This window comes from Neodiprion pinetum, chromosome 7 (genome assembly GCF_021155775.2).
Source record: "Neodiprion pinetum isolate iyNeoPine1 chromosome 7, iyNeoPine1.2, whole genome shotgun sequence".
Classification (NCBI taxonomy): Eukaryota; Metazoa; Arthropoda; class Insecta; order Hymenoptera; family Diprionidae; genus Neodiprion; species Neodiprion pinetum.
This window is the reverse complement of record NC_060238.1, coordinates 18,153,375-18,165,052: the sequence shown is the minus strand read 5'-3', so window position 1 is coordinate 18,165,052 and position 11,678 is coordinate 18,153,375. Positions and strand designations below refer to the sequence as shown.

The 11,678-nt window shown below is 39.4% G+C and overlaps 1 protein-coding gene across 1 annotated transcript; it reads left to right on the top strand.

The window, feature by feature from the left end:
* The first annotated feature begins 3,092 nt into the window (after positions 1-3,092).
* On the top strand, positions 3,093-8,287 carry LOC138191323 (putative uncharacterized protein DDB_G0282133). Its single transcript, XM_069137970.1, has 3 exons — positions 3,093-4,881; positions 4,935-7,003; positions 7,871-8,287. Exons 1-3 carry the CDS (start codon positions 3,093-3,095, stop codon positions 8,285-8,287), a joined length of 4,275 nt encoding a protein of 1,424 aa, XP_068994071.1.
* Positions 8,288-11,678: the final 3,391 nt, after the last annotated feature.

Genomic DNA, 11,678 nt, shown 5'->3' with positions numbered 1-11,678 from the left:
GCGGAAATCGTCTCTACATAAATAATACCCAACGTCTGTCCGTTGACTGAAGACTATACTTCAGTCAACGTATACACAGTCAAAATCTTTCGTCTACGATGAAGTTTCTGGTTACGGTAGCAATGAACGAAGATCATGTTAAATGAAGATTATAGTTACAGTCACAAAAAACGTACAATTTTCATATTATTGTAGTGTTGAACTACGAAATTCTATGTTCTAAAGATGTGATATTTGTGTTATGTTGACACTTCTATATACGTAACGCTCCTGAAAACAAAAATACATTAAATAATACTTCATTTTAAAATTGGCGATATTTTAGATACAAGACACCAGCGCTGTCTAGGAGTAAATTTTTCAGTTCGTAAAATCAAGTCCGTGGCTCGTCCGTGTGTAACATCCGACCGGAACGTCCGTATGTTTTTATCGACTATTATTACTGCATGTTACTTTTATCAACTAACCAAACTCGAAGTACGAGAATCTTGTAACCATAAGAAATTAAAACAACTGTATAACTATTTGGAATATCCCTAGATGGAAATAACTATGAAATTCACTAGCCGAGGCTTAAAAACCATGTTACGAGATCTTCGTACTACAGAGAACTATAATACTATTATGCGTTATTATATATCACTATCATATTAACACTATAATTAACTAACACAATTATACCCAATTATTATATAGCACTCAACAATGCCATTTAGGCATTCGGAGCTGAGAGCTATACTATAAGCAACTTACGCTTTACTATATAGCCTGGAGTATAGAAGACTGTAAAACCATAGATAAATGCATAACCAATATAATGTAAAGATAGCACTGCTGCAATAACCCATAAAACCAGAGACTGCAAAACCATCAAACCGTGAATGCTAATTACCCAGCATGAACTATACCTTCTTCCGCAACGCCGTATTGTAGGCAACACGCGCAACGTTTTGAAGGCAATGCAGATCTCCAATGTGGAGCCATACAGAGCCTTACCTAGAGAATACATTAGGAAACTTACCGACGAAACGAAAACGTTCTAGAAGCTTCCAAGCCGATTTATATCAATATAAGAATTAACAACTACAGAAGGGAATCATATACAAAAGCACACATGTAAACCTGCTCTAAAGCTATGAATCATCAAATTACTAAGTACTCTAAATCTGTTAAGATAGTTATAACACAAACAACTAAAGATATTCGCAGCAGCGTGATTCTAATAATGTTAAACAAATAACAAACTATGTTCATAAACAATTGCTATTGTACTCCAGGTTAACAACGACAGTAGTCGACTTTAATACATATACAATTCTATATAGATATAACTATAAAACTAACAAACGACAGGTAACCAAAATGAAATATGGGCTTTGTAACGAGCAAGATAGCAAAAACATTAAAAGGTAGACAGGTAGTTAAGTGGCTGAGGGGCGCCAGAAAGGGGGCTGGCGCCACAAAGGGGGCTGGCGCCACAAAGGGGGCTGGCGACACAACGAAAAGCTCACGCAGTTCGGAGAACTACGGAACCAAGTCCACGCACCTACACCACCGCACCAAGCAGCGATATACCATACGTAAAAATCTACAATATAGTAATAGCTAAAGAACTAAGATCACAGGCGTGCATGCGGCGAAGATGTCGTGCCCTAATTAGAATTCCTAGAAAAGAGGGGAGGTGCGCAAAGGCGACCAAAAAACTAGAGAGGGGGATCGTTCTGCGCAACGATCGACCCCTATAAAAAGGGCGACCGATCACTCGATCGCTCTCTTGTGTTTCTACCTCCAGATTCGTCATCTAGTTCCGGTACAGTCTCGCGGTAAAATCCTTTAGCCTTTTGCATTTAAACTTTCATACAACGTTACTCTGCCCAAAAGTCCACCGAGCTTAAATTCCATTGTGTCATACTAAGTTTAAGATCTTACACTGTGTAACTCTGCGTTTGTGACTCTTAAATATCAAACTTATAAAATAAACCAAGTTAGTCAAAATATCCAAATATTAAAGTCAGTTATTCCACTAAAACCTCTCACCAATCTACAAGTCATCGCATCCAGAATATTCTCAAAAAGGTAAGCCAAATTAAATCTTTCATCCAACAATTTCTCCCTCTTCGGTTCGTTCGACTAGAGCGACAGAATGCCCGTTGTCCGGTGTATTTCAATACTTAATCGGTAATTGGTGACCCAAACTACTGATGTGAGTCTGGCTGTAACTGTGTGTGAATGTTTCCGGTGTCTAACATCTGGGGATTTCCACTAGGTACCGTTCCGACGTCACATATAAAAATTTTCTGGTGCATCGGCCGGGAAACCAAACGTTATAATCGCGAAAAACTTTTTGTGACGCGAGTAGCGACCGACGGACGGCGGAATTTTTGCGCGCTACCGACACGAACTGAAAATCATCCTAATCTCGCTCGATTTAATAAAATGATTCAATAAACCCGAATTTTAATACCCGTTAACTCGCCAAAATTCTAAAAATCAATGAGTCAATCAAGAATTTTTCCATCCGCTCTGGAAATTTCCCATTCAAATATTTCTTCAATATCGCAACTACTGGGATCTTGTATCGCCGAGATCCCTCGTTTTCATCGAAATACCCTGTCGAACCAAGATTTCAACCTTTAATCGAAACCTCTGACAAATACCCTTTGTTCTCATAACGAATGCTCCCAAAATCGAACGAAATAAACGGAGGAAAACGCGGAACCGTAGCGAAGCTTTGGGAACAATACACTCAGCCGATTATATTAAGCGATCCGCACGAAATCCCGGACTCTGTAAAGGAACCTTATCTCAATAAACCACAGAATTCTAACCACACCATCAGAACTTCTGAAGATATTTGCTACTACAAGGGAGATACAGAAGAACGAATAAAAGAAAGAAATAAGCTGTTCGAGCCCCCAACGCGACCCAGAACGATTAGCGAAGAAGACGCAAAGACTAGGAAAAAGGCGAAAATTATTTCTAAATACCTCCCGTTCAAACTTCCAACGATTCCTACCTCCTTTTTCTCCGACACGGGATCTAAAATTTAAAATAAACCTTATTAACAAAAGATTGTGCAATCCCAACATTAAATGGGAAAGGAAGACCCTCCTACCGATAAAAAACGCACAGCCGTAGTACATAGTCCGCCTTCAGACCGACGACTCAGATCACAAGTTAGTACGCAGGGCACCCAATTATTTGAAGGACAATTAGAAAATTTAGTGGAGACGAACGCGTCGGGAAACTCAAGTCTAACCCCCGAACAGCCGCAAATCTCCAGCCAAAATTCTAATCCAACGAATAAAAATTCTCCGGAGAACTCGAGAAAAACAGAAAAACCCACTCAAATACTTATTCAAACGCCTGATTCGGAAAACCAATCCCAAACACATATTAAGATTCCTCAGGAATTTAAAATGGTGAGCGAACCCGTTGCAAGTACAGGCGCAACCGCCTTACCCGCACCGACTTATCATTATATCTCAATTAAGGATGCCTTAGAGGCAGTCCCGGTGTTTGACGGCAATCCGTCCCAGGTTAGAAGTTTTGTGCAGGGATGCAAGGATGCACGCGAAATGGTCCCGCCTCAAGTCGAATTAAGCCTCGCGCGAATAATACGTAATAAAATCAAGGGAGTGGCTCGACGTGTGATCGAGAACGAACGGTTCGATACCATAGACGAATTAACCGCGCGAATAAATGAGCTTTATGGACCAGCCAAATCCGTTAATCTGTGTCAGGGTGAACTAGGGAAAATTTTCCAAAAACAGAATGAAGACGTCGTGACGTACGCCTCAAGGGTACGCGAAGCGATGGAAAACATAAGACAGGCATTCTTGCAAGAACAACGTACGGACGATTTCGAAATTTTTACGCGAAATACCGAAGCGGACGGCAAAGCCGCTTTTCTGCGCGGATTAAGACCTGAAATCGACGGAAAAATCCCCACAATACCCGGTACTCTGAAAGAACTGGTCGACGCGGCGATGAAAATAGAAAAACAGGAGAAAATTAAAATCCAACTTAGACGAGGAGATCAACCTAGTACAATTCAGGACGCTACAATAAATTACGCGATGTTTCAACAATATAATTGCGCTGTATGTGGAGCAAACGACCACGATAAATACGATTGCCAATACAATTCAGATAAAAGCTATTACGACCACCATAAACCTCGGAATCAAACTTATGTTATCCAAGGTAATCGAGCAGACTATCGGAATAATTATAATTCGAGAGACGCTTATTCGGATCCTCGACGTAACTCGAACACCTACCAACTTCAAAATAATACTAACTCGAGAAGTCAATTTCCGAAGCATCAAAATCGTCAAATAAATTACCAACCGCAACCCGGTTACGATTCAAGAGAAAATCGTCCCAATCGGCAACAGGGACTTCCGAATTTTAGTAACCGAGACAATTACAGTAATCGAAGGTCGAATTCTCCTAATCAACAAGGTTATCCTAGAAACAATCAATATCGCGAAAATCGCTATCAAGGGAACAATCAATACCGCGGAAACATTTATCCCAGCAATAACTCGTACCGTGAGAGAACTTATTCAAGGGACCCTAGCCCGCAGAGGTCACAACCAAATTTCAGACAGGGAAACCAGCGTCCAAATCAGTACGACGATAATCAAATAATTAGACAAACGCGTTATACTCCGCAAACAAATTATCAGCCCTACAACTCGAACCGACCTGACGAATACCAGACAGAACAACCACGCGAACACTGTCGATATTGCAGAAATTACGGTCACTCAATCAGCGAATGTCCAATTAAACAGCGAAATGATAGATCAAATCAAATACCGCGAGAAAGTCGAGTTTCATTTTCGGGAAACGGGGAGAGCCTGCCGAACGACGGTGCGACCTCGGAGGCTCTCAAAATACCCAACCGCACCTTATCTATTATACAGGGCGTACCGATAGAAAACTAGTGACGTTGGCTAAAAGCGATATGGAACAAATAAATATAGATCCGCCTCAAAATTCCGATAACAAATCAATCAACACGATCATAAATCCAGAGAGTACAATCCCTACGATCAAATTAGAAGCGAGCGAGTTACAAAATCCGAGTACTTTCATGTTGGATACAGGCTCCGACCTGAACATTATAAAAAATAACTGTGTAAGGTCAGAAATCGAAATAAACGAACAAAAGAAATTTAATCTTAGCGGAATAGTCCCCGCGTGCGTAGAAACTATGGGAGAAGTTCCCATAAACGTAATAGGAACCGAAGCTCAATTCCATATAGTTCCGGAAAATTTACCAATCCCACAGGACGGAATAATAGGATCCCAGTTCTTCAATGAAAATCGAGCTCAGATAAATTTCGATAAGGGCACATTAGAATTCGGTAACGTACAAATCCCATTCCTAAACCAGCAGGAAAAAACGACTCCGTATAGAGCGCAGACTGGCAACTGCGACAAACTCGCGGAGACCGAACTAGGCACCGAGGTTTTACCGCTCCTGGATGTAGAATCTAACGGGTGTCTCGGTTATACAAAATCCGATTTAACGACGAAAATTTCCGAATCTCTTAAAGGAAAGGAAAAGGTCGAAAATCCGGAAGATGTTATCGTAATTCCATCGAGGACACGGCTTGGCATCCGTATCAATCTCGAAAAAACTGAGTTAACCGAAGGGTACGTACCTCTGATAGACGCAGGTGACAACGTCTACATAGGGAACGCGTTAGTGACAAACCGAGATGATAAAGCGTACCTTTATGCAATTAACACGTCAGACTCGGAAGTAAGACTGAGGATTCCACCGCAAATCCTGGAAGAAATAAGTGAAACAGAGGACTCCTTAAAATCAGATACCCAAAATCTTAAAATCAAAAGTGAGAATGCAAAAGAAACCGTTAATTATAAGAATATACCCACAAAATATCAAATATATCCCGACAAATGCATGAAATACGACAATGAATCCGCGAGAAACGATAATAAATCTTCGAAATATTCCAATAAATCGATGAAAAATAATGACGAAAATGCGATAGATCAAAGTGAATCCAATGAATCTGTGAGAAATGATAATAAATCTTCGAAATATTCCAATAAATCGATGAAAAATAATGACGAAAATGCGATAGATCAAAGTGAATCCAATGAATCTGTGAGAAATGATAATAAATCTACGAAATATTCCAATAAATCGATGAAAAATAATGACGAAAATGCGATAAATCAAAGTGAATCCAATGAATCTGTGAAAAATGATGATAAATCTACGAAAAATTCTAATAAATCCATGAAAAATGACGACGAATCTGCGATAAATCAAAATAAATCCAATGAATCTGTGAGAAATGATAATAAATCCACGAAATATTCCAATAAATCTATGAAAAATAATGACGAATCTGCGATAAATCAAAATAAATCCAATGAATCTGTGAGAAACGATAATAAATCCACGAAATATTCCAATAAATCTATGAAAAATGATGACGAATCTGCGATAAACCAAGGTGAATCCAATGAATCTGTGAAAAACGATAATGAATCTACGAAATATTCCAATGAATCGATGAAAAATAATGACGAAAATGCGATAAATCCAAATGAATCCAATGAATCTGCGAAAAACGATAATGAATCTACGAAATATTCCTATAAATCTATGAAAATTAATGATGAATATACAATAAATCCAAGTGAATCCAATGAGTCTATGAAAGATAATGATAAATCCATGAAAAATAATAATGAAACTGCGATAATACCAAGTGAATCCAATGAATCCGCGAAGGACGAAAATAAAACTACGAACAATAAGTGTAAAAGTAACTCCGACGAGTCCGAGAAAAATAAGAATAAATATTCCGACGAATCCATAAGAAATGATAATTCTATAGTAAACCAGAGTGAATCCAATAAACCCACAACGAGTGAATTAAATAAAATCAAACTAATGGGGCCGTATATTACCGACAACGCAAACAAGGCTGTAATAAATGAACACACCTCGGTATTTAAAGAAGAAATAGATCGATGCAATAAAAACCAAGAGACAAATAAATATAAAAGAAGACAAGAAATAAGGAAGTCTACGCGAATCCGAATTTAAATCCTATACGAAAACAGCCGAAGACGAGTATAAAAGGAAGATAACATGCGCAATCCCACGGAATATCTCTACGCAAAACACAAACCGATCTAATAAAATAAATATCCCGAAAATAAAACGATTATTTATGGTTCAAAATTCCCACAACCTAGTCAAAGCTAGGGTCGAGCCTTTGGAATCCTTATTGAGATTAGAACACTTAAATGCCGAGGAGAAAGAGAATGTCTATAACCTAATCCGAGCAAATGCAGATATATTTCGCCTACCAGGCGATAGTCTAGGATGCACTAAGCATGCATACCCTGTACTCGGCAGCAACGCACAAGTTGCGGCAGAACTTCGTAATGCGCAGGCACACAACACACGTACAAACATACGCACACATTCAACTCTCAGCCCAGAGGTAGTGAACTATGCAGTGAGACTACGAAGCACCGCACAAAGAGGAGACCCCGAGTATAGGATACGCTTTCTAATATATCCCATCTCATTCTTTTGCACGTTCAATCTTACAGATACATATATATTTGTCTCTTTCTACTTAACGCCTCAAGCTTCCGAACGTTACACTTGAAATTTCCGTACCAGGCCTTATAACTCAAATAGTTTCTTAAGGAATAAACTCCAAAAATTTTAAAACTCACGCTTCCCCTACTCCAAGAAGACATACCCAACCACACAAATCCCGTTAAAAACCAACCGCTCGCAATTAATAATCCTCATCAACACTATGATTTCAACTACTATATCAACATTTCGATTTTGCAGATGAAGCTCTTGGCAAACCAGGAAAATTTTGTCATAATATTCGCCGATAGATTTCAGCCAGATATGCGAACCTTAGAAATAAGGCGAGCTGGTAATATTATTGCCGTAATATGCAATAGAATCATGCCAAATTGGGTAAAGAGCGTGACCCGCCAGTTGTTATGGAACGATGACCTGCCACCAAGAATCTATAACTATAGCATATATACCGACTACATCGTTAGCGATATATACACCACCGTCAATCTTTTTGATTACGGGAATTATCCGAATAGCATAGTAATGATCAAAGACGTAGATGGCGATATATTTTCAATAGTTTTCGATGATCAAAATTACAAGGTCAAGCAACACTTTATGATCGACGATCTGGCAATCGAAATTCCTGACAACGGCGACGATGAATTAATAAACTAAAACCATGACGAGACCCACTGTCGGGTACATTATCAACTAATTCCATTATCATAACTAATCATGCCGCGCATAGATACCTTTAGTTAAGTACATCGGATATATATATATATAAATATATCATACATCTAACAATAAGATAGGAATGAAGAAACACCCAACCCTTATGCGGAGTGACAGCTAATGTACGACGAGAAAGTACATCGAACAAGTCCCTTAAAAGAAATGATGCCATACGAGAACGACGCTTTAACCTGTGTGCAAGGGAACTACCACAACGACAATCGAACTGATGCGAAACTATGGTGATTGAAGTACATCATAGACCTTCAAGGATTTCACGGGGAAAATCATATCTTCATGATAAAGGAAATCGCAGTGATGAGTTGCTGCGAAGGCATACAATACTCCGACGAATACGGAACATGGAGCGACGTAATAGTCCAAGGATACGTAATGATCAGTCTAACCGAATATACTGCAAAAATAAATCTAAATTCAAATAAAATCATATTTCGATCCGGAACAACGTGTGAATTCAGCAACGGTAATTGCGTAGATAATGAAGGAGGAAACACGTTCTGGGAAACCTTGCCAAAGGATTCCTGTCAACTGGACCGATACGACGTCTTATACGACGGCAGAGCCACAAAAATCAAAAACAGCGACGAAACCTATGACGAAGTGTATACAGTTACCACCCAAGACATAACCTTCGCCTTTTCGAAAAGGGGACGTCAACAAGTATGCGGATACGAATTGATTCGGACCGAACACCCGAAGCTACTTATCATCGAAGAACCAACTAAAAACGCGTTCACTCACAAAAAACCCATAGCAACCAGCAACTTGGACATTTTTACCTATGTAAATTCAAAATTCGTATACGTGGAAAGACATATGAGAATGCAGATGTCAGCATTATACCGAGACGTACTCTTGCAGAAATGCAAATTGGAACAACAAGTTTTACGGAACTTATTGACATCCGCAGCCGTAACGCCCGACGACTTCGCGCACCAATTAATGAAAGGACCAGGCTACATGGCAACAATAGCAGGAGAAGTAATCCACATAATCAAATGCATACCAGTTGACGTAAAAGTTAGAAAGACGAAGAACTGTTACCAAGAATTACCGGTATTCAGAGGAAACGCCAGCATGTTTGTATCACCGACGAGCCGCATGTTGTTAAAAACCGGAGTACAGATAGAATGTGACCCTTTCATCCCAGTCATGTTCAATCTCGATAAGAAATGGTATAAATTACTACCAGAATTGACCGAATCAGTGAAACCAGGCACAATAGAACCTTTAACCACACCAACATGGAAATACATTAACCCCAATAACCTAGCAACCAGTGGAATCTACTCCTCTGAAGATCTGGAACGACTGAGAGATCATATCATGTTCCCAGCAGAGAGATCTGGAATACTAAACGACATGGCAAGGGGAATGTCAGGACAAACCATAGCAAATCAACAATTATCTATCATGCAATTCCTAACCGAAGAAGCAATGCAAAAATAGCCAAGAACACATGGACAAAGATGTGGGGTTGGTTCGTAAGCTTCGGCACTCTCACCGCAGGAGGAATCGGGATTTGGGTAACCATCCAAATAACCAAATTCATCCTCGACACAATAATCCACGGATATGCTCTAAGAAAAGCCTACGGGTGCAGCTTTCACATGTTCGGAGCCATATGGAATTCCCTGACCAACCTGCTCTTACATCTAGCCAGGCAAAAACAAGAGGATGATACGGAATCCAAAGGACCATCTAACAATCAAACTAAACCGCCGCCACAACCAAAACCTTTAGACATATCCTGGAACCAAGAACAACCAAAACCGGAACACTGCTCCGGAATCCCCGAGATACACATGGACATGTCAATCAAACACGAATACGCAATACCCGGATCCTTCAAGCAAGAAGCACCAGCGCCAAAACCTACGGTCAGGCGATATTATGAATCAATGGGAAACAACACGAGAAACGTTAACCAGACCGAACCAACAACAGAAGAAAACAAAGAATACAAAGCACCCCAAGGAATGCCGATACCCATATACCCCAATTTAAACATGAAGCCAGCAACCCAATCACCAATTGCAAAAAACGTCTCAACATCGACCATGGACCCCAAGGACAACCAAAGTACCGTATGGATTGAAAAACCTACAGCACCCAACGACCGTCAGGAAGAATGATCGAGCAGAGGCTCGCCATTCTTGCATAAGGGGGGAGGTGTAACATCCGACCGGAACGTCCGTATGTTTTTATCGACTATTATTACTGCATGTTACTTTTATCAACTAACCAAACTCGAAGTACGAGAATCTTGTAACCATAAGAAATTAAAACAACTGTATAACTATTTGGAATATCCCTAGATGGAAATAACTATGAAATTCACTAGCCGAGGCTTAAAAACCATGTTACGAGATCTTCGTACTACAGAGAACTATAATACTATTATGCGTTATTATATATCACTATCATATTAACACTATAATTAACTAACACAATTATACCCAATTATTATATAGCACTCAACAATGCCATTTAGGCATTCGGAGCTGAGAGCTATACTATAAGCAGCTTACGCTTTACTATATAGCCTGGAGTATAGAAGACTGTAAAACCATAGATAAATGCATAACCAATATAATGTAAAGATAGCACTGCTGCAATAACCCATAAAACCAGAGACTGCAAAACCATCAAACCGTGAATGCTAATTACCCAGCATGAACTATACCTTCTTCCGCAACGCCGTATTGTAGGCAACACGCGCAACGTTTTGAAGGCAATGCAGATCTCCAATGTGGAGCCATACAGAGCCTTACCTAGAGAATACATTAGGAAACTTACCGACGAAACGAAAACGTTCTAGAAGCTTCCAAGCCGATTTATATCAATATAAGAATTAACAACTACAGAAGGGAATCATATACAAAAGCACACATGTAAACCTGCTCTAAAGCTATGAATCATCAAATTACTAAGTACTCTAAATCTGTTAAGATAGTTATAACACAAACAACTAAAGATATTCGCAGCAGCGTGATTCTAATAATGTTAAACAAATAACAAACTATGTTCATAAACAATTGCTATTGTACTCCAGGTTAACAACGACAGTAGTCGACTTTAATACATATGCAATTCTATATAGATACAACTATAAAACTAACAACGACAGTAGTCGACTATAACACATATACAATTCTATATAGATATAACTATAAAACTAACAAACGACAGGTAACCAAAATGAAATATGGGCTTTGTAACGAGCAAGATAGCAAAAACATTAAAAGGTAGACAGGTAGTTAAGTGGCTGAGGGGCGCCAGAAAGGGGGCTGGCGCCACAAAGGGGGCT